Source organism: Pholcus phalangioides, unplaced genomic scaffold (genome assembly GCF_987345545.1).
Source record: "Pholcus phalangioides strain wild (caught in Gottingen) unplaced genomic scaffold, Ppha-v1.0 ptg000017l_1, whole genome shotgun sequence".
Lineage (NCBI taxonomy): Eukaryota > Metazoa > Arthropoda > Arachnida > Araneae > Pholcidae > Pholcus > Pholcus phalangioides.
The window spans coordinates 68,488,988-68,511,393 of record NW_028301610.1 but is presented as its reverse complement, the minus strand read 5'-3'; the positions used below and the strand labels follow the sequence as shown (position 1 = coordinate 68,511,393).

The window sequence follows — 22,406 nt, the reverse complement described above, 5'->3', positions numbered from 1 at the left end:
GGGTATTACAACTCATTGCCATATGAGTATTGTTTCAAAATAACCGAAATGATCCATTTTTAAAACGCTTTTGATATATTAATATATATCGATTGCTCTCTTACAATAATATTCAAAACAAAAGACCATGAAGCAAGAGTAATAAAGCTAGTTCAAAAGACAACGAAAGCTGACATTCTAAAGAAAATAAGGTTTTCAGTTTGGTGGGATTACAGAAGGACCCGCGATTAACCAACTACTACAAATACAGTTGCGTTAAAAAAAATCGGACGATCGGTTTTTCCCTTTAAAATGTAATGCAAATCGGAATCACGTTGTATAATGTCTATGTACGTAATTCTTACGACTAAAAAAAATTTATGGGAGAGGAAAGGGTATATAATATGCTGCTCACTGAGAGAGTAATTTATTCAAGACTCAAAAAAGTTTGGACAGAGTGAATTTTTCGTTTCTGGAGCTGTTTTTTTGTTCAATTCGAAATAGGTTTTTCTTGCAACTTTGGTAGTGAGGGAAACGCTTCTGAAAGAAAAATTTCTTCTGAAAACAAAAGAACAGCTCGTAAAACTTATCCAAGATGGACAAAGCTACAATTATATTTCTTAACTTCTAAGGCTGCGCTTATAGTGGATCGGAAAGTTACAAGTTACAACAATTGCGACTAGGAAGGAAAAAATGCATAGGGGTGGAGGATGAAATGTCCGCAAATAGTAAAAGTGGAGAGAGAAAATAGCCGGAGGGGAAGGGTGCGATGATGACGATCGCTCCGCAGAAGAGGGAAAAACGAACCAATCAGCAGATCGAGGTGAAAAAAAACGGGTTTGTTCAAGTCGCGCACCTCACTGAGTGGCCTCTTTCTCTCCTTCGCCGCGCAACTCATATATGTACGGTGTAGAACAGAATACAATTGTTTTCGTCGCTAGTCTCTATTATACACTCTCTTGGTCGCCGCACTCTGTGCGCGTTCGAAGTGTTCCAAAATCGGCAATATTTGATGTATTGAAACGGTTTCAAATGCGTGGGAAGTTGAACAGAAAGTCTCGTTCTGGTCGACCAAGAAAAAGTTGTTCCAGTATCGATCGCTTGATAAAACATTCGGTAAAGAATGCGCGGAAGAGTGCAGCGTAGATAAACCAAAAATTCCATACCAGTTGTGGAGTTTCTGTCAGTGTCTCTACAATCAAGTGACGTCTTTATGAAGCTCTTTTTTGATCGAAAATCCACAAAGAACCCTTTGATTTCCGTTAAGAATAGGAAGACCCGACTTGATTTTGCTCGGAAGCACAAAAGTTGAACTCTCAAACAATGGGCAAAGGTTCTTTGAAGCGATGAGTTCAAATTCTAAATGTCTGAATCGAGTGCACAACGATATATTAGGCTGCCAGTAAACTAGCGATTCAACAGGAGATACTGCTTCTTACAGTTAAACACAGCGGTGGTGACGTCATGGTGTGTGGCTGCTTTGGATCATTTGATGCTGGTTCATTAGAGCGAATAACAGGCATCATGAACAGAGGCATATTAATGGTTTTGCCGCCTGTGGCCTACACGAATTTTTTGACGCTCTTCTCACATTATAGTTTAATTTTCTTGGCTTCACTTTTCTCGAATTCACCAACTTGTGCTATAACCCACTCGGTCCCCCCCCCCACTCCTGCGAGTAAACCTGTGTCTCTAAGTCACCCTTTTGGTCACTCCCATGAACACTCTAAATCACTCTTAGTCATACAGATGCTTGCACACCGTTCTGTTCACTCACACGCTCACGCACTATTTTGGTCACTCACACCCTTTCCGCCTCTCTAGTTCACTCGTTTGATCGTTTACACTCTCTAGGTCAATCTTTTGGTCATTCACATGCTTTCACACGCTCTAGGTCACTCACTGGTATGGTCCCTTACTGTCTCAGCAGGAGCGGCTTAATTTAGTATTATACAAATTTTGCCACCCTACTAATTTTCTTGGTCACTCATTCCTCAAGTTTGCTGCCCCTCTGAACTTGCTACCCCTGGGCTACAGCCCGCTAAGCCCCTCCCTGTAAATACGCCACTGATCATGGACCAAAACACTACATGTGTGACAAAAACACCAAAGGCCCATATGTTACACTACATCAGAAATTAAATGTCTCGAGGATAGATTTTTCAACACCAAAATATTCCGGGGCATACAGACAAGTCTGTGAAGTCGTGGTTTACTGCCAAAAAAATCAGTTTTTTAAAATGGCCATCGCAGTCACCTGATCTAAATCCAATAGAGAATCTATGGCAGGTGCTTAAACGTCCCTGTAAAGCTACTAAACTTTCTGATCTGAACGCAAAATTTTAGTTTTTACAGCAAGAATGGAAAAAAATATCTACCACAACTGACCGATTTGGTGGACTCAATGCCACGCAGATGCAGTGCAGTAATTAAAGCCATGGGGTATCCTAACAAAATATTGAAAAAAATGTTATTCATTACGTCTTTTTACCGATAATTAAATGATTTTTGTGAATCGTTTGATTTTTTTTTTGTCTCATAAACTTGGGTATTTTTGTAACAAAGTATATGATTCAATTATGAGATTGTTTTCAGATGTGTTTTATCAGGTAAAAGTCGAATCTATGATTTATATACCAAGTTTAACCATACATTAAAATATTTGAACAAAAATAAGGTTGTTCGACTTTTTTTGAACGCAACTGACAGACTCTCGCTATTAACTAGAATTATCACTAGTTTGGAATATAGTAAACTATAAATCATTTGGTTACCAAAAGAATTTCATAGTCTATAGAATATACTACAAATATATACCTGTACTGATTGAACTTGGTCGGGTAAACGGGCATCATCTTCAACACTGAGAAAAGAAATAAAATTCGTAAGTTGTCGTATTCAACAATATTCCAAAGAAATAGTATCATGATATGAAAATAAACATATTCATGCTCATTAAAGTTCAAGATTTGATTTCTTTGTTTTAGTAACTTTTTGACAATATGCAACTAGTTTGTTAAAAAATTTTAGGACACCTCACAAAGCCTCGCACAAGCGCAGTTAATCAAATGCTCTTAAAGAGCCCAATTTTAGTGTTCTTGAGGTTATTAAAGAGCTTTATGCTTAAAAATTCACATAGAATACCTCTAAAGCCGGGTCCACATGCGCAGAACTCCACAGCCAAAAAACCGGTGGAAATGTGACTAGCACAGCGCGGGCGATTTAGTGGTCGAATTATCGTAGTCCCCCGCACTCCAAAAAACCAATTTTTGAACTACGGAATTCTGCGGGTGCGGATCCGGCTTGAATATGTCAGAATACGTTTTCACCTTTGCGTGAAAAAAATAAGACATCCGAATTAAAATAATTTATAGCATAAATATTTTATGCGAATGTGTGACGGTGAAGACCGGCCGTATCAGTTAATATAGGCCGCGCGCCCGAGATTCGCTCTCGTGGCAGTCGTGTTCGAACGAGGAAGTTGTTGTGATGTCGCCCACGTGTGATTTTTTTCCTAGATTCAAATTTCTAGTCCCTTCTTGAAAATAAATATAGTAGTTTCAACCCTACGAGGCTACAAATGGAAATAAACTTATTAGAATTAACATTCTTTCTTCCTGGTCTTGTATGCCAAAAAAAAAAAACAAGACCTAAGAGACCTAAAATCTCTCAATCTTGACAAATCATTACCATCCAATTATTTTATAAATATAATTTTAATCAAAATAATTTTTACATATACAGTGCACCAATATTTTTTAATACTTTTTATTTTCATATCTGACACGATATACAGTAAAGTCCTCTTTCGGAGGTGACATACGATTATAGGTTAAAGGGACAAAGACGTTTCAAGCTAAAAATATGCACAGAAATGAAATAAATTTCATCATTTAATGCTGCACATGATAGATATGTAGCGTTAAAAAAATACGCGATGAACTATCGTTTTAGCATAAGATTAATCCAAAAAACACAAGTGATCTAAATCCGATTGAACACTGATTACTCAAAATGAATGATCATTTCGTTATTAACTGAATTAATTACTCACTGAAAGATTATTTCAATTTGTTTGTAAACTAGTCATGGTTTTCCCCACGAACCCTGCATCTTATCACATCCAGTTTATTTAGTCAAGAAAAAGTACACTGTTAAAGCCTGAGAAAGAATAATCACTCAATTGCCAGTATCCCCCCTTCTGATTTGGAAGAAAGATGGCAGCACATTATGAACACATAAAAAATGCATGCATCAAAATACAAGTACAGTAGGCATTCGCGGTCTCTTTCCCAGTTTTCTGGAAAACACAGTTGCAGTGCTAATTCTCGTATCGGAACAAAATATAAATTGTACGTGTTTTCCCTGGACGGATCATACTGATCCCTTGGGAATACGTGTGGATCACGTTATTATTAAAAAAAAAATCCGGGGGACTTGAGGTGTCTACTCGCCTCTTCCAGCTTTAATGACGGAGCCGGTACATGCATGTATACTGTATATGAATTGGCATCATAAGCGTATGCAGAATTTTTTCAGGGGGGGGGGGGTTCAATTTTTCTTCTTCTCAAGGAGGGGTTTTTTACTGCAAAATAACTCTATAATCGCGGCTTTGCGTACGTCTATGATTGACATAATCATCTCATGACCACCCGCCACGTTTATCTCCACCTACGCTTCTATAAATGCTTCTAAAAGACAGATATTTAAATGTTTCTGAAAGCGAAGAACTTGAAAGAAAAATTCGAAATATTGGCGATGATTAGCTTAATTGCTGCGATTCCCGTCCCCGTTATTACAACATCAATGAATCTACACTCACATAAATCAAGAAAAAAGAATATGAAATTTGATCAGCTGTAGCTACGCGTGCAATGTAGACCCACCACACGTCTCTAATGTAGAAAGTACTGCTTTTCTATGGGTGAAATTAAAATAGGTATGCAAGTTTTATTGTATTACCTAACTCACATACTATAACCATCATTATTAAATCTGCTAATCCGCGAACTTGGAAGAGAAAGGATGTCACATCTCCCATTATTTTGTGCGAATAACAGAACAGCTTGGACTAAGGAAATACTTTTAGCTTACTTGGACTAAGGAAAGACACGCTATATATTATTTGGAGTTATACAGTCAAGTTCTTTGAATACTGAGTAATGCCCCTGAACACCATGGCGTTGAAGTTCTCTTTATGCTTCCTAACTCAAAATCTAGCTTTCAGCCGCTAAATCAAGGGTTATGCGAACATTTATGACTCACTATATTTACACATTATCAGTAATTTATGAAATCTTCACCAAAGTGCTGACATGCAGGCTTGAATCCACATTGGACGAAGCCCAACGAAAAGCACAAGCAGGTTTTCGAAGTGATTTAGTACAATGGATCACATCCAAACAATCAGGTAACGCATAGAGAGAGACAAGGAATGCGAATTACCATTTCGTATGGCCTTCATTGATTTCAAGAAATCAAAGCCGAAGTTATTAGAGACCACATTAGCGAAGCAGGTGGATGGAAAAAAGCTCAATGATGTGGAACAAGAAGAAATAGAAGAATTAATTTACAGCAATTCAGAAATCAAGAGAAAGGGGATTGATCGAGCTAACTGCTCTTGAAACCGAAGCGATACACCATGAAGATGGTCAAGATACAGAATTGAAAGACTAGTTCATTATGAGCACCACAGACCAAGGGTTCGTAATATATACCATGAATCTCATTGTAAACAATCTATTGCCGATTTAAACTTACGAAACCCTTGGTCTGAGGTGCTCATAATGAACTTTCAATTCTGTATCTCCACCATCCATGATAGACCCATCTATGGTACTCGTACGTTTTTCACACTTGTGAAAGTTGGTAGATGAAGCCTTGTTACCATACTCTAACAAATTCACTGAAATGAAGAAACCAAGAAACGGCTAACAGACATTATGTTGTTCTACTTCTGTCACACAAAGCAAAAAATAAACGAGATGCCTAAAAAATTTAAGTTTATGGTTTTTGTTATTCGCGGATTTTCCGTATTCACTGATCATTGATGTCGCACTACGGTCATTTTCTGCACACGAGGGCTAATTAGACCGGGACCTACAATTTATTACCAATTCCGAACGGCAGGCTTGTTTTTTATACTTATCGAGAAGTTGGTACGCTAACCCCTCGATGGGGGACTCCATGCGGTAGCAATTTTTTGCTGCGGTCAAGTCACCGTTTGTTGTTGTGCCCTTGTGTCAGGAAAGTTTTCTGTCAAAGACAAACTGGGTACCGAACTCGCGACATCTCTAAACATCCTTCGGTACTTTAGGCGAGTATCTTATCGACCGGGCTACCGGTATTCACTGTCACCTCGGAACATAACCCCAGAAAATACCGAAAGGACGACTGCACTATCATGATCTGGAATTCATTAATCGTACATAGCCTAAATGTTGCTTAATTTGAGTGAATAGATACAAAAAACACGAACACACAATGACCATGTAAGAACTATGGATAATAATGAAAAAGCAACACGGCATAATAAGACACGACACATCGCAACATACCTCGATAAGCAATATACCACAATACGCAATGAACAATGCAATATACAAATAAAACGCCACAACAGGCAAAATGCCCAACGAGGTGGCTGAGAAAAAGATGCCCATAACAAATATGGATGTCATATATTTGTAAAATACAGCAACCCAATTAAAAATGCAATTATGAAAATTAAAAGCTATATATGTACATGATAAAGTATAATATATACAGTGCTCATATAAAAAATATTTAAGGTTGTCTTTATCTAAGGGTATGAACATAGTACACGCGTTTCCGATTCTGGAAATCCACGTTGTCCGATTGGTTAGAAACTTGAATTTCAACTTTTATTTTATTTTTCAGGTTTTGAACGATTAACGGCAAAATTTCTTGGGGTTTCCGATTCCGGCAATCGGCCCAAACCAATGGAGAAACGCTACGTTCATTTGTATAGCGTGTCGCCGCTTTGCGTGAACCGGATGTGAGAAGCAGAAAATTCACTGGAAAGAAAAACTATGGAAAAAATTTTTCCGGTTAGATTCCGCGCGTGTCGCAGTAGTATTTGAACTAGATTGTGAACGATAAATTATAGTGATTTATTAATTAACATGAAATTATATTTTTGTAAATTCGGTACTTAAGTAAATTTGAAATTGGTAATTTGGTAAATTTAAGGAATCGTTCAACATCAGTTAGCAGAAAAGATGAAGATATTCAGTTTTTTGAATTGGTTAAGGAGAACTTGATCGAAATATACTATATATAGCAAAACCACGATAAGTCGTCACCTCATATTAACAAAAAATTATGAAGTCTTAAGCGAAGTGCCGTCAGTTTCAATGTGCAATATTGCGAAAATCGTATAAATTCAAACTAATATAACATTTATCAAAATATGAACCAAAATTACAATATTAATAAAATTTGTAGATAGCAAAAAAAAAAAAAATTGAAATTTTTTACCTTTTTTGATCTCTTATTACTTAACTTATAGTAAAATATACTGGTACACTTTGATTTTTACTAGTAATTTTTATTTTGGACTAATCAAAGCCACTGTTAGAATAGTTAGCTTTTCTCCACAACAGAACTATTTCACATTAATTTCAAAAATATACATGAAATTTAATTTTAGTGTTTCAATTCTTCATCAGTAGTTCATGATACAACAAGGTAATCGCGAATACACACAGGATCCGCATTTCATTTGTGGGGGGGGGGGGGGAGTAAAGTAAGCTGATTTTCAAACTAAGATATTTTTTTTAAATTTGCCGTCCTAAATTAGTGGGGCTCCATGCAGAAATCAGGTCTAGCTTTAACAGTTCCTAACGTTTCGAAAACCTTAGTCGGCAAATGAACTTCCCAGCGTAACTTTCGTTACTTAAACTGTTCCGTTTTGGTACAGGGGCTTTTATGGTGACTTTAAATCATATAGCAATGCTGTTAACAAGTTTTTTTTTTACTTGGGTGCCATAAAAATAGTCTGTTCCTCTTTCTCAAACTTTTTCATAGTGACGAGTAAACGAGGATTTAATAACATTGTTATCTATGGAAGTTGGAAGGGCCTGAAGAAAAACGACGACTATAAAACGGAGCGACGACTTGAGGTTTTATACTGTATTACAATAAAATTATAAACAGTTATAAAATCATTATACTATATTTGGTGTTTCCAAAGGCGATAAAAACCCATTAAAGGTAAATACCATACCAACCCTACAGTTGACATGCATTCATTTTGTGACCCGAAGGGATTTTCAATACTTTGATTACCAACTACAGATATGATTAATTTAACGATTAAAAAAACTGTTTATGTTGATTATTTATTTATAAATATATTTATTTAACTGAGCCTCTTCTCGAGGCGAGTTTACTGGATCCACAGAAGACGGGAGAACTAATAAATTTCAGAGCTCTCTGCCTCCCTCCTTTATACTTTATGGCAGGGGTGACCAACAGCTGCCCACGAACCGACAAAGTAAAAATAAATTATCAAATTAAAATTAATCATTAACAAGTAGATCCGATTCTGGACATTTTTCAAGTGTGAGAGAATGATATTTGGTGATAAAAAATCGCCCCTCCCCTTCAGGTGGCGCATTAAAAAATAACCCCCTTTCAGTTCGCACCTTAAAAAGTCGGTCAATTTCAATGGGCACCTTTTGCGGCCGCGTAGCTCGCTGGATTCAAGATACGGCCCTGTTCACAAGGTGTTAAATCAAATTTGTGATAATTATTCGAGCTATTCTCGTTCCAACAGCAGAAAATTAATTGCATTCATTCAGGGGCTATGGCGTAAGCAGGATCAATCTTTGGAGGGGGGGCCTAAAAGGCTTGGGGGGGGGGAAGGAACAACAATTATCTTCCCGAGAAATTTTGAATTACCTCCCATTAAAAAGCATTTGACAGAAAAATTATTTTCTTCCGATATTTTAATTTATTGACGGCAATGATTGTTTTTTTTTGTAATGTTCGATCACCTCGGGGGGGGGGGCACAGGAGCAGTGCCTCTTCCCCTTGCGTACGCCTCTGCATTCATTATTTTTAGTGACGAAAATAATTTGCTATGTTATCACCATGCTGCCTTTTCGAACACACAAATCGCTCACAATACTTGGCACATGTATTATGAGCACACACCATTAACACAATATTTTTATTATATTTTTCCGCCACTTCATTTGGCAAATTGCCTATTTTGCCAAAATAATAATTGAAGAACAAGCTAATAAACTAACACATGCTGCATTTGTGAAATTCAAACTGAATAGATTTGATGAAATTAATCTGCAGAAGCAATTAATTTTTGACGCATTACATCTGGCTGGGAAAGCAACCAGATAAACAATGAATATGTCTATGAAGGATGAAAGGGAATACAATGCCCACAGTGTAAAAGGTTAGACTATATTGCCCGTGTTTTGCCATATTATAAGTACTTATGGCGAGTGCAAATGCGCGAATTTTCGGGTCTCTATTATACTGGTGCGATTAATATTAGATGCTACACCTGACCGTTACGCTGGCCCTTGAACAGAAAGAATTTGGCCACCCTTGCTTTATGGCAATCCTTTTTCCAGGTACTTTATTGGTAAGCTGGAATCGAAACTGCTTTTTCTTTCTTTACGCGCGTCAGCGTTTTTTATTGTTTGTTTTTTCCCTCCCACCGGTTTGACGGGTAATTAGAAACTATATATATATATACAGAAGCCGAAAACCAGATTGCACTACGCGCACCCTCCCGGCGAGATTAAGAAAAGCCCCTTCTCTGAATCGCAAACACCGGTGGACTGTTTATACCGTACAGTCGGTTTCAGGTTAACTTTGCAGTGAAGAGAAAGGTAGAGAGTGTATTCCTTCGCCGCAAAATATAGTTCTCATATATCGGAGGTTTAAGATGAACCTTTATACAGGATATTTCAATTTTTTCTATGATTTTGAAAAAAAATACTGAAAAAAACATAGTTTTAAACCGATGTTTACGTGTTTAAAATTTTTAAATTATAAAAAAATATTGGTTACCATTATCAAAAATCCATAGCAACGGCAACGACACTCTGGCGCGATATCCTAGAAATTTTCCCCACCAATATCACTGTCGTGTTTTTTCCGTTACGCTATTGTATACTGTATGTATATATATTTTTTTTCGTTATTTGGTTGAATTTTCCATAACGATACAATTTTTCATTGTTTTACATGCAGTTATAGGCTAACATAAAAACGAATATTCAATCAGTTTTATTTTCTCCCAAAAATAGGCTCAGTGAGTTCAGATATTCATTCATAGATTACAAAAAGTGTTTCTCTTCCACGAGATTGCCGATACTATTGTGAGAGGCTGGTTTATGGGTGCAGAAGTTTTGGTTAGGTTTTCCTTTTTTTTTAATTATTTATTTTTTGCCATGTTTATGGGATAGTTTTAGTTACCGATCACGGAGAGTGTTGACAGAGTCGCGACTTCCACTCACACGAAAGGACGCCATCTTCCACCCACCTGTTTCTCTCGATGCCCCTTGCCTTTAATGTCTCTCCAGATAAAATGAATGAGAGAGGAGGGGGGGGGGGGTCAACAGTGGCTCGCTATAAACAAAACTCGATAAGAAACATCCGTAATAACCATGAGCACCACATCAACCGTAACGAAAGACTAAAGCTGTCGTGAAAACAAGTGGCATCGACGTATACCGGTCATGGAAGGGGGGAGGTCGAGCTATGAAAATTTCGGCAAGAAAAGTGAGTAGAAAAATTGTCAACTTTTCGTATCATTATTATCATTTGGTGTTTTCTGCCTCTTTTGGTGTTTTCTGCTTCTCAATTTTATTTATTATTAATTTTTTCCATTAAAATTGAAGAAAAAATTAAAAATCCCCAAGTTTTTGAGAGCCATGGTTAATATACATTATTTTAAAGTTATACGTTGCTTTCATAATATTGTTTGGATTTTTTTTTTGTTAATAAATTTCAGCTGAGGGAAGGGAAATATTGCAGAAACATATGACTGTTTTTTGAAATTTTTAGTGTTACTAAAAATTTAGTAACACAAGAGTTAGTGACAAGCTGATAGAAGATAATTATTTTTTCTAAATTTTAAAACACTTTCTGATCAAAAAACAAAACAAATGATTTCAAAAACCTCACTTCAATTTCTGAAAGTATCGGCAATGGTTTTCTTTTAATTCTATAATTATTACTAATTTAACTGTGCAATTACGTTACACGTAAAAAATATTTTTCTCAGTGAGATTCGCGAGAATCGGCCATACCTTACCGAGGCCGCGCATCGATATATTGGTTAAGAGGCTTTCGTTCCCATAGCAACGAGTGATGCGGTTCCCTCGTAGCTTCCCCTTCACTGCAAAGTTAACCTGAAACGGACTATAAGTATGGATAGCTTCTCGATTTACCCCAGTATGTTTATCGCATTTCTTTTTAAACGTGTCAATTGTGTTAGAATTTACTACAACATGGAGTAAGATATTTCATCAATTTAAAACCCTCTATTGGAGAAAAACTCCCCGCGATACACTACAACCTGGAGTTGTCCCTTACGATACTTGTGTTCCCTTATCGAAGCAGTCGATTTACGGCACACTGATGCGCAGTAATCAATCATGAATGGCGTTGAAACGGTACCCGTATAAACGTTGGCGTACGACTCAGACAAATTAAGATATCACCAAGGGGTTGGTGCGCTAATCGCTCGGTCAGATCAGCAGGAAGTCTCAGATCAGAAGCGTGTCTGTTGCTGGCAAAAACACGTTCCCACGGTGACCAGCCGCGCATGGTAAAGTTCAAAACGGAGTGGGAATTTTCAGGTGGCAAAATACTTGTAAATGTAATAAATCAACGTTTCCCCACCTTGACTAGTAAAATGTCTACAAAAAATTATGGGTCACTCTTCTCGCATTACGGGGCATTCCTGTAATTTTGGTTATTCCGATTTTTTTGTCCTGTTTTTTCAACGATGCTTTTATTTGAATTTGCAATATTTACTAGAGTCGTGAATACACAGCGTTTTCATAATACAGAATATAAATTATTTTATAGTAATTATAGCAAAGCATATTTTTGATGTGATGCGATTCATTTTATATATATGGGAAATTCATTTCACATATTTCCAGGTTCAACGTTTTTTCCGCAGTTTTTCAGCGATTTTAATAAAAAATTAGTGATTGTGCCTACTTTTGGCAACGTTTTTTATGGCAACTCGTTTTGTTCCACATTTTATCCTATTTAATTAAGATCCCACTTTACCATGCGAAATATGATCTGAATATTTTTTTTTCGAGAAATACATTTAGTTTACTGTGATTTGCAGCCGCCCTTTATTTCCCAACCTTTCAGCGATTTTAGAATTAGAAAATTTCATTTAAGGGAATAAAATGAATTTTTTTATCAAAATTTAGCGATATCCCGTACCGTATTTACTATCGAAATTTCCTGCATTTTTCTCGTTGGCGTATAGCAGCGTTTCTCAACCTGTGGTCCGCGGATCATAGGCGGTCTGCAGGCAGACTTGGCAATTCAATTCTAACAGAATGAAAAATTATTCAAATGTAATTGATACTATTAATACCCATATGGGTTCAAATAAAAATTCTACATTCATACTTAGGTTCACCATACCTCATCGAATTAAATGCAGGAAATTGCGATCTTAAATAAGGGATATCACTCATAGTAGCTAAAAAATTCATTCACGACGAATTTGCTAATTGCTGCTAACAAGAAAGGAGGGGGGAGGAAATAAATGGCTGAGATACAAAACGCCGTAAAGGAAAATGTATTCGACTAAAATAAAACATTCAAACGACAGGATGACCTTATTTCATTACGAAAAATAACGGGTGCTGGGATCTTTTAAATACGGTAAAATACGGGACGTTACCAATTATCATCAAAAACGTTGTCATAAGTCAGAAAAATCCCCCAATTGTAGTAAAAACCACTGAAAAATGGGGAAAAAAAAAACGTTGAACCTGACATGCGAGATGAAAAGTTTTATATAAGCCTATAGCCATAAATGTCATAATAAGTTACGAAAACTGTTCATTTGCGATATTAGTAAACATTACAAATTCAAATAAGCATAGTTGGAAAAACGAGACAAATGTACTGTATAAAAAAAAAATCGAAACTAAAAATACTTGACACAAGTGGTCCGTCGAATTGTTTCTGAAATTTTGCTGGTCCGTGGTACAGGTTGAGAAATAGCAATGTATAGTATGAAGGTATAGTTTTAATTGGACCCGTAAGGGCATTACTAATATCAATTACAACGGTAGAATAATTTATCACCGAGTGAGAATTAAATTATCGAGTCTTCCTGCAAAACACTCATGCCGTGGTCCGCGGACCATAGGTTGAGAACTGCAGTAATACACGAATGAAGAGGGAAATGTTCGAACCCGAAATTAAAAGTACGAATAAATGATGACGATAGTACTTACCTATCGATCTGCATTTTCAATCAGATCTCATCCGTCCCCACATTCCGCAAAAAATACGAACTTCCGGTAAAATTGGCTGTCCACTTGTTGATTGCACGATAGGCTGACGCCAACAACAGGACGCCCCTAAAGCACTTAATGCGGCTATTCATGGCTCTTGCCTTTTCCTCTCCCACGACTTTTAATCGAAACTCAAACCCGGTTCAGCGTCGCTGCAATCCAACTCAACAAAGAACAAAAGACAATTCGGTGCAACGCGTTATTCTACGATTTCCAAAAATAAACCTAAAAAACTACTTGCGCTCGCGGCAATGAAATAATTATTGTCACGTCCTGCAAGGGCAAACGAAAAAACAAAAAACGACCACTTGAAACCGCAGACACACAACGATATCACTAAATAAAAAAGGAATTCAGACATTTTTTTACAGCATATAATGACGTTTCACAATAGCTGATGAATGGACAAACAGCCACAGAATGTAACCGAGTCCATTTGTCCTTTTAATACTATATAGAACTACCAGAACTTTTCCATATCCCCTAGAACACGTTTCTCAACCTATGGCCCTCCAGAACAGAGGTGGTCCGCAACAATGGCATAGATCATACATGTGCTCGACCATTACCTCCTAGAGATACTGTATCTCTAAGAGGTAATGGCTCACCCGTGGCCCCAAATATAATTTTGTAAAAATGAAAGAAGTGACACATTTCCAGATCACATAAGGCAGGGGGTTCTTAACTTTTTCTAGAAGCGACCCAAAATCAACAACGCGACCAATTGTTCTATTTTTAATTTGCAAAAATCTTATTAAATATTCCTGATCAAACAATAGTGGCATCTTAGTAAACTAGTAGTGTCTTTACAGTTAGGTGGCTCAACCAGGCACGTCCCGGGAGCCTCAAATGCAGAGAGGGCCTTATGAAAATGAGATCCGATTAGAAATTTTGAGAGTGAACATGAAAATTGGTAAGCAAGCGTTTCTAGCCAGGTAGGAGCCTCAGAAAAAACACTTGCTTGAGGGGGGCATGATGCTCCGAGGACGACCCTGAATCAAACAGCCCCTTCCCAGTTATTTAAAGCTTCCACACTGATTTTGTACCCATCCCTTTCATGGATTCTAAATTTCCTTTACTTCCGGAATTATTTCTCTTATTAATTTTCTATTGTTTTCAGTAATTCTCAGTGTTTTAACAGGTTTAATAGCAGGGCCTGAGCACAGGGTCCCGAATCAAACAAGGGCTCTTAAGTTATTCAAAGCTTACACTGGTTCCGTAATTCTCTCATAAACTCAAGAATTTTCATCAACTCTGGAATTTTTAATCTCACCAGGTCTAGAATTACTTTTCTATTTATTCTGGAAAAGTTTTTCATTAATGCTGGAATCACGTAGATTTCCTTCAGAAATTTCAGATTTTTATCAATCGAAATTTTCATTAATTTCTGTCTAGTATGATCGTAAATTTGCATAAGGGGCTACATACCTCTTAACGCCGGCTGGTAAGAAAACTTGGTATTCGAAATTTCAATTTTTTCTTTGCCAATAAATGGTGGGAGTGGTCCCACTCGGTGTTTTTTCTTTCTAAAAATCAAAGTCGTCTCTAATGGGTTAAAGCATAAAAGAATCAAAATATTTTGTTAATAGCCTACCAAAAACTTATGGCTTTCACTGGATTGCTGAATGAAAACAGCATGCAAAAATTCCACATGGAACGCGAGTTATGCTTAAAAATAAGAACGTAAACATGGATTATTGGTGTGGTGAAGGTTAAAATGTTTTTCGACATTTCTCAAAACCACAATGTTAAAAAACGGATGGATGATAACTCAAAAAATAATGAAAGATTAAAATGAACTAAAGGATTTCAGATCTATATACATAAATATTTCATTTATAAAAAAAAAAATTTTTTTTTCAATTTTTGAAAATTTGAATTAAATTTTAAATAAGAATGAGTGAATGAAAAATTTCAATCTTCTAGTCCATTTTAATTTTAATATTATGTGGTTACATTGATATGTCATTTAATCATGCGTACAAGCCGTTTTTCATGTATTTTTTTAAAAATTTTCAAAAAACTTAAGTAATAAAGATGTGTACAATTTTTTATACTGGTATAGGGTAACATGTTTATTGAAAATATATGAAAAAAAGTCTAATAAATCAATGGTTAAATAGTATTTTTAATGATATTTCAACTATAGCATAGCTTTCTCCATGTTAAAAGGTACTAGACCCTCTCAGCACATTTTACAGATCAATTCAGCAAACCACGACACATTTACAGATCACTCAAGTGACCTGCCGCACAATTCCACTTCAGGGCCCTTTCACACGGAGCGGATGCGGGTCCGGAAGAAGTTTTAACAATTGGAATATACTGCGCCTTTCAGACGAGCCGAAAAATCTCCGCACCTAGGAAATGTTCATGCGGGTCCGGACGTCGTCCGCATGTGTCAAAACCTAAGTGCGGGCTCCGCATCCGCACATAGAAGTTTTGACAATAGGTTTATTCGGGGCTATTCAGACGATGCGGATGCGGAGCGAATTCGTCCGCATCTTTGGCTACTTTTTGAAGGTGATTTTGCACGGAATTTTATTAATTATTTGCCATAAATACCCTTGAAAACACCATATGAGGGTCCCTGTTCATCAAATACGATGTACCCACATACGTCTATCCCTTTGTTTCCTTCTGAGATTGAGATATAGCAACTTTAACTGCCTTTTGTCCATATTTCACAATTTTATACAATAAAACGTGCCAACAACGGCCACTGACGGGACCAAAATTATAAGCCGTTCTGTTCATTACGAATATTTAATTGACAACATACTTTAATAACTTTTAAATTTAATTTAAAAATTTTAATTTTTTTTCTTTTAAATTTTTAAAATTATTTAAAAAATTATAAATATTTGAAATATCATTTTAAATATTTATTATTTTTTTAAATTTTTAATCTTTTAATTTTTTCAAACTTAAAAAAAAATTCTTTTATAAAACAGTGTTATCCACGTACGGTGTTCACTCAGGGCCGGATTAAGACGTTTGAAGACCCTAGCACTTGAATATTTTTGGTGGTTCCCTCGATACCTACAAGTATATTTTACTCAATATTCAGTCTATAAACTTAAAAAATGAAATTTTATATTTCAGAAGTGAGACTAATCTAAGGATGGGATTTCACTATAAAAGGTTTATGAAAGTTATTTTATAAAACTTGAAAAAAGCAACTAATAAATTTATCGGTTGCATTTGCTCTAATGCAACCGATAAATTTATTAGTTGCTTTTTTTTAAATAATTGTTATAAAATTTTTATAGTGTAATCCGGCCGGGATTATACTATAAAGTTTTATAAAAGAACTTTTATGAAAGTTGAAAAATTCAACCAATAGGCGCATCGGTTGCATTCAAGAAAATGCAACCGGTGCACACACACATTTTGCATTCAAAAATTTCAACCAATAAGATAATATTGGTTGCATTTTTCACGTTTTATCAAAGAGCTTTTACAAAACTTTTATAGTGTAATCCCGGCCTAAGGCTGGTATTACACTATAAAACTTGAAAAATGTAACCAATAAACACATCTGTTACATTCGAGCGAACTTAACTGATCGGCCTATCGGTTGCATTTTTCAAGTTTTATAAACTAACTTTTATAAAACTTTTATACTGTAATCCTGGCCTAAGACAGAATTGTGATGTGAATATTTCTAAGCACAGACATTTTGAACGTTCCCACCCCTCCCCTTTTTTTCTACTTGCAAATTCTTTGATATCTCCTGAATTTTTTTTTTAGGAACATATTAGTTTTGGATGTTTTTGGATTGGATTTTTCGAACATTGGAAGTTTTTGGAATTTTTCTTTCATATGTTTCCGGAAAGACAGATTTGTTTTCAAAATCTTTGAAAATATTTGAAGACATTTTCTCCCATCGACTACTTGTGAGGATCGGAATTAAGACATCTTTATTCCCATATTCTATGTGGCTCTAGACTAAACCACCAAAGAATACCTCTAGGCTGCATATGGGCACTGAATGAGGGGTGAAGGAGAAAAACAGTTACAAAAATTGCGAAAAAATAGTTTTTACGCACGAATTTCAACCTAAAGATGCGGGCGAAACACCCGCATCTTCAGTGCTCGTGTGAAAGGGTATGCGGACCCGCTTCCGCATCCGCATCCGCTCCGTGTGAAAGGGGCCTCACTTAAATTAGCCGCGGAACAGCTCCAGCTCACTCAAGCGGCCCACGACAAGCTTCTAGATCAACACTTTCTATAGCAGAAAGCCTCCGCGCGAAGCTTTGACGTCACTGAAGTCATCCATTTCAACCTATAGCCATTGGATATAGCAGTCCGACGTATGGGAAATTTTTACCCTTTCTTACGGTATATGCAATGACTATAAGTGAATTGGACGACTTCAGTGACGTCACGAACTTCGTGCGGAGGATTTTTGCCATAGGTGTTGGCTTGATCCACGGAACATTTATAGATCACGTAAGTGACCTGTGGTGCTGTTCCAGCTCATTCAAGTGGCCCGAAACTCATTTTCAAACCAATTAGTGGCCCGCACGCTCTTAAAGGTCGAGCACCCTTGGCATAGGTGGTCAGCAGACACACTTGATCAAACTATTTATCCGTTGTAAATGACATACGAAAAATGCATGAGGTTCAAATTAAGTTATACCTTCATACTTACGTTCATCATACATCATCGAGGAGAATGCAGGAAAATACGATCAAAATAAGGGATATCACTAAATTTTGCCAAAAAATTCAATTTATTACCTCAAATGCGATTTGTTAATTATTGCTAAAATCGCTGATGGATGGGGGAAATAAATGGTTGCTACAAATCCCGGAAATGTACATTATTTAACTGAAAAAATATTCAAATGATATGACCATATTTAATTGAGAAAAATACGGTAAACTGGAATCCTAAATAATAATTAGTAAAAAGCCGGACATCGCCAATGGTCATCGAAAAACCATTGTCAAAAGTAGGCACAATTACCAATTTTAATTAAAATAGCTGAAAAATTGGAATGAAAATGTTGAGCCTGACATGAATATTATTGCCATAATTATCACAATTTATATTATGAAAACGCTGTGCATTTAAGACTTCAGTAAACATCACAAATTCAAATAAGTATCGTTAAAAAAAACCGGACAAATTTATAAAAAAATCGTAACAACGAAAATTACTGGAATATCCAGTAATACGTGACACAAGTGATCCGTCAAATTGTTTCAGACATTTTACAGGTCCTTGTTTGCAGAAAGGTTAAAAAACACTGCCCTGGAACATATAGGCTCAACCCATGGCCAGAGGGACAAATCTGGCTCTCGGAGACACCTGATGTGGCCCGCGATCACAAACGTAATTTTATAGAAATGAATTGTGAGCAAGTACATTCACAAATAACTTAAGGGTGTCATCACATATCTACAGATCATTTGAGTGACTCGCGGCACGTTCCCAGATCACTCACGTGACACGCGGCACATATTAACGGACAATGATTCTTTCCCTTATTTATGCTGTTCTTTCTGAACTTTCCTCCGATTTTTAAATTCCAATATCTCAGCGAATATTGCACTTTAAAACGTGGGATTTTTTTTTTGTTCGTCTCAGGAGAGACGAGGCAACACAACTTTCTAATTAGGTTTTTAGCCATGGGGGGCTGTATAAAAAGTTTTCATTATTTTTATGTGTACGATCGCTAGAAAAATTAAGTCATTTAAAAAACCGAGAGTCACAAAAACTTTTTGTAATTCGAAGTATTCTTCTAAAGTCAACGGTTACAGAGTTAGTTCTACGGACAAACAATTTGGATGACCCTGTATAGTTATGAAGGCGCTTCCGGAAAATTGGTGAATCTAATGAATTTTCTAGACCAGAACAGAGAAAAGAATTTCATTTTGGATATTATAGCAGTCTTCTTGTCTCTGCTGGGAATCGGCCATAGGCGTAAAGTTATTCAAAATGGTGGGGGTGGGGGCTCAGGCTCAATACAAAGTACCCTTATTTATACGACACGTCGTAAAAACGAAGTTGACGCTCAAAACAGGCCAAATTGTCGTATAAATGCGGAGAAATCGTATAATTGAATTTTTTTTAAAGTGATTACTCCCCCCCCCCCTCCTCCTTCCCGCCATGGACAATTCTTGAATTTTTGCTACAAAAATCAATGGTTTTAATTCAAAATCATTAGTTTCTCTTTCTGAGCAACAAGCATATACAACAAATGGTCTTTTCATAATGACCACCGTACACGACTTCGACTTCCGTATTGTTGGTGATGCAGTGTACGGTGAACAAGACGTTCAGAGATCCTTTAAGACGAGCCTTGATAAAGATTTGCTGCACTGTTACCTAATGCTGTCTTTTATACGCTGGTGAAATAAATTAAGAGAATTTGCATATTTTATCGAATTTCATGAAAAGAACTGAACTGAATGTAAAACCACTGCTTCTAGACAAAAATGCAAATCTTGTACGTCAAATACGTAAGCGTACACGTGTGTGTAGGCGGAGCCAGTAGAGAAACAGGCTTTATAAGCACGCGTAAGTTAAGATGCATTTCGTTCGCTAGATCGAATCACCTCGGCGAATTTCTTGGTGTTATTTTGCAGCAATCGGTTAATTTCAAATTGTAACAGTAGAAATGAGTGACCACCAACGTATAGATGATAGAATGAGATGGCGAATTGTGGGGAGGCTAGAAGCAGGCCAATCTCAAGTCCAGATTCGTAGAGAGTTCAATTTAACGCCCAGCGCCGTGTGTAACTTATGGAAACAGTTCCAGGATACCGGATCCATCGAGAGAAAGCCTGGACAAGGTCGTCCAAGAGCCACGACGGCCAGAGAAGATCGCCATTTGTCGATTATAGCGAGGCGTAACAGGAGTGCTACAGCTTCTCAGCTCTCTCGTGACTTGTATGCAGTCACAGGAACCCGTGTATCAAGGGTGACTGTTTCCAAAAGACTTCATGAGAGAGGGTTGTTTGCAAGAAGACCTGCTGTTTGCGTCCCGCTCACTTCTACAAACAGGAGAATCCGTTTATCATGGTGCATAGAGATTGGAGTATGGATCAATGGGCGACCGTTGTCTTCATTGATGAGTCCCGATTCTCGCCGTACGTTCATATGGAGAGAACCAGGGACCCGCTACCTACCCTCCAATGTCCGCGAAATCGACCATTATGGCGGAGGTTTAATGGTCTGGGCAGGCATCATGTTGGATGGCCGAGTTAAAAAAATGGATAGCTTTCGCGAGCTGGATTCAAAATTTGGTCTCCAGGTTCGTAGTCCGATACACAATCAACTACACTAATTCGGATGACGAAAGAGATCCTAAAACTGTTTATCGCCAAAAGCTTACACTTTTTTTTTAAGTGAAAATTTTTTTTTTCGAAATTTATTACCACGTTCATCACTCGCTACCATTAAGCACAGAATTTTAATCCTTCCCTTACGCGAATTAAAAGGAACAATTTTGTTTGGCATAAAGTGTTAGTCTTTCAGAATACATTCCAGTAATTACATAACGAAGCCACCTTGTGACCGAAAGCACAACAAATCGTACGATATTAACGATATTCGACGGGGGTTGCAATGTATCTCGTGACTGTGATTGCTAAATTAAATTGGAGTTTTCTCTTTTGAAAGTAGCCAGTCCATTGCCTGTTGGTAAACATTGCAGTTCTAAAGCGTTTTCTCCAGCGAATATATAATTATATGCCGCATAAGTGATGAAAGGCTAAGACGTCGTAGCTCACGCCTCCTCGAGGTGCCCCTGGATACTTTTTATGTCATCTGGCTGAAAGGGAACTAAAGTGAGTTGCGGCGCCACACCTGGACCAGTGGCACTAACTCCGTGTAACTGTTTTCTAGAGCTGGGAAGAGGGCGAGTCTGGGACTCGCTAAGGTTAGCCTTGTCGCAAACCCTCCCAGTTCTGCGCGGGGATTATTCAGGTGTGTTCTTTTCTCCATCTTTTATATCTTCCGTGTTTCGATCTCTCCACTTATAGTGGATCTGATCATTTTCTTCTCACCTTCTTTTCTCAACTAACTGTTAATTGGAGCAACTTTAAAGCCAGCCGATATGGCTGACGAAGAAGAAAGCAGAATGTCTGCCCCGATTGCAATCGAAAGTTCTCAACTAAGAAGGGCTTGGGTGTTCATCGGCGGAGCAAACACCCGGAGATTTTCCATGCGGTAAATGCTCCCAGGTTTAAGAAAGCCCGTTGGGATGATGAAGAGTTGAATCTAATGGCAATAGAGGAAGCAAGACTCGCTAAAAAAGGAGTTCGTTTCCTAAATCAAAAATTGGGAAAGATATTCCCGGGAAGAACTGTTGACGCTATTAGAGGTGTTAGACGACGTTGTGATTATAAGGAGATGGTGCAAGAGCATCTTACTGCTGTGCATCCACACTCAACCGCATCACCAGAAAAACAAAGAATTGATGCTCAATCAGAGAAGTGAGAAGTGATGTGGAAAGAAATCCAGATAGACAAGCTTTAATGGCGGACGAGTCAGGACAAAATCTGATAACTGAAGAGGAACGTCATGTGCTTGAAATGATCAATTCGAGCGTCCATGAGTTGCTAAATGAGGTTGAAACAGTACATGTGGGAGTGCTGTGTGATACCAGTGAGACAACTATACCAAAAAGATTGTTGTCAATAGATAGGGAACCAGATGATGGAGATGCTGGTGGTGGATCACCTGGAAGTGATCCTAATCCTGATTCAAATATAGAGAACAACCCGTTGGTTGAACATCTTTACGGACTACTACGAAGAAAGCCCGATCCCGTGATGAGTGAATTATTCGAAATTGTCAAATTTGGCTATGCAGACGAGATAAAACCTGCTTGACAAGAGAGTTCCACACAAAAT

At 37.3% G+C, this 22,406-nt stretch overlaps 1 protein-coding gene across 4 annotated transcripts in view; it reads right to left on the bottom strand.

Annotated features, from left to right (window-relative positions):
- Positions 1 to 22,406, bottom strand: part of LOC149074679 (uncharacterized) — a 459,047-nt gene that overhangs the window by 162,781 nt on the left and 273,860 nt on the right. For all 4 annotated transcript variants that reach the window (XM_089247147.1, XM_089247149.1, XM_089247150.1 and 1 more), the window contains one exon: positions 2,797 to 2,842. In XM_089247147.1, coding sequence (XP_089103273.1) covers positions 2,797 to 2,842 — 46 coding nt within the window. The remainder of the gene's footprint in view (positions 1 to 2,796; positions 2,843 to 22,406) is intronic.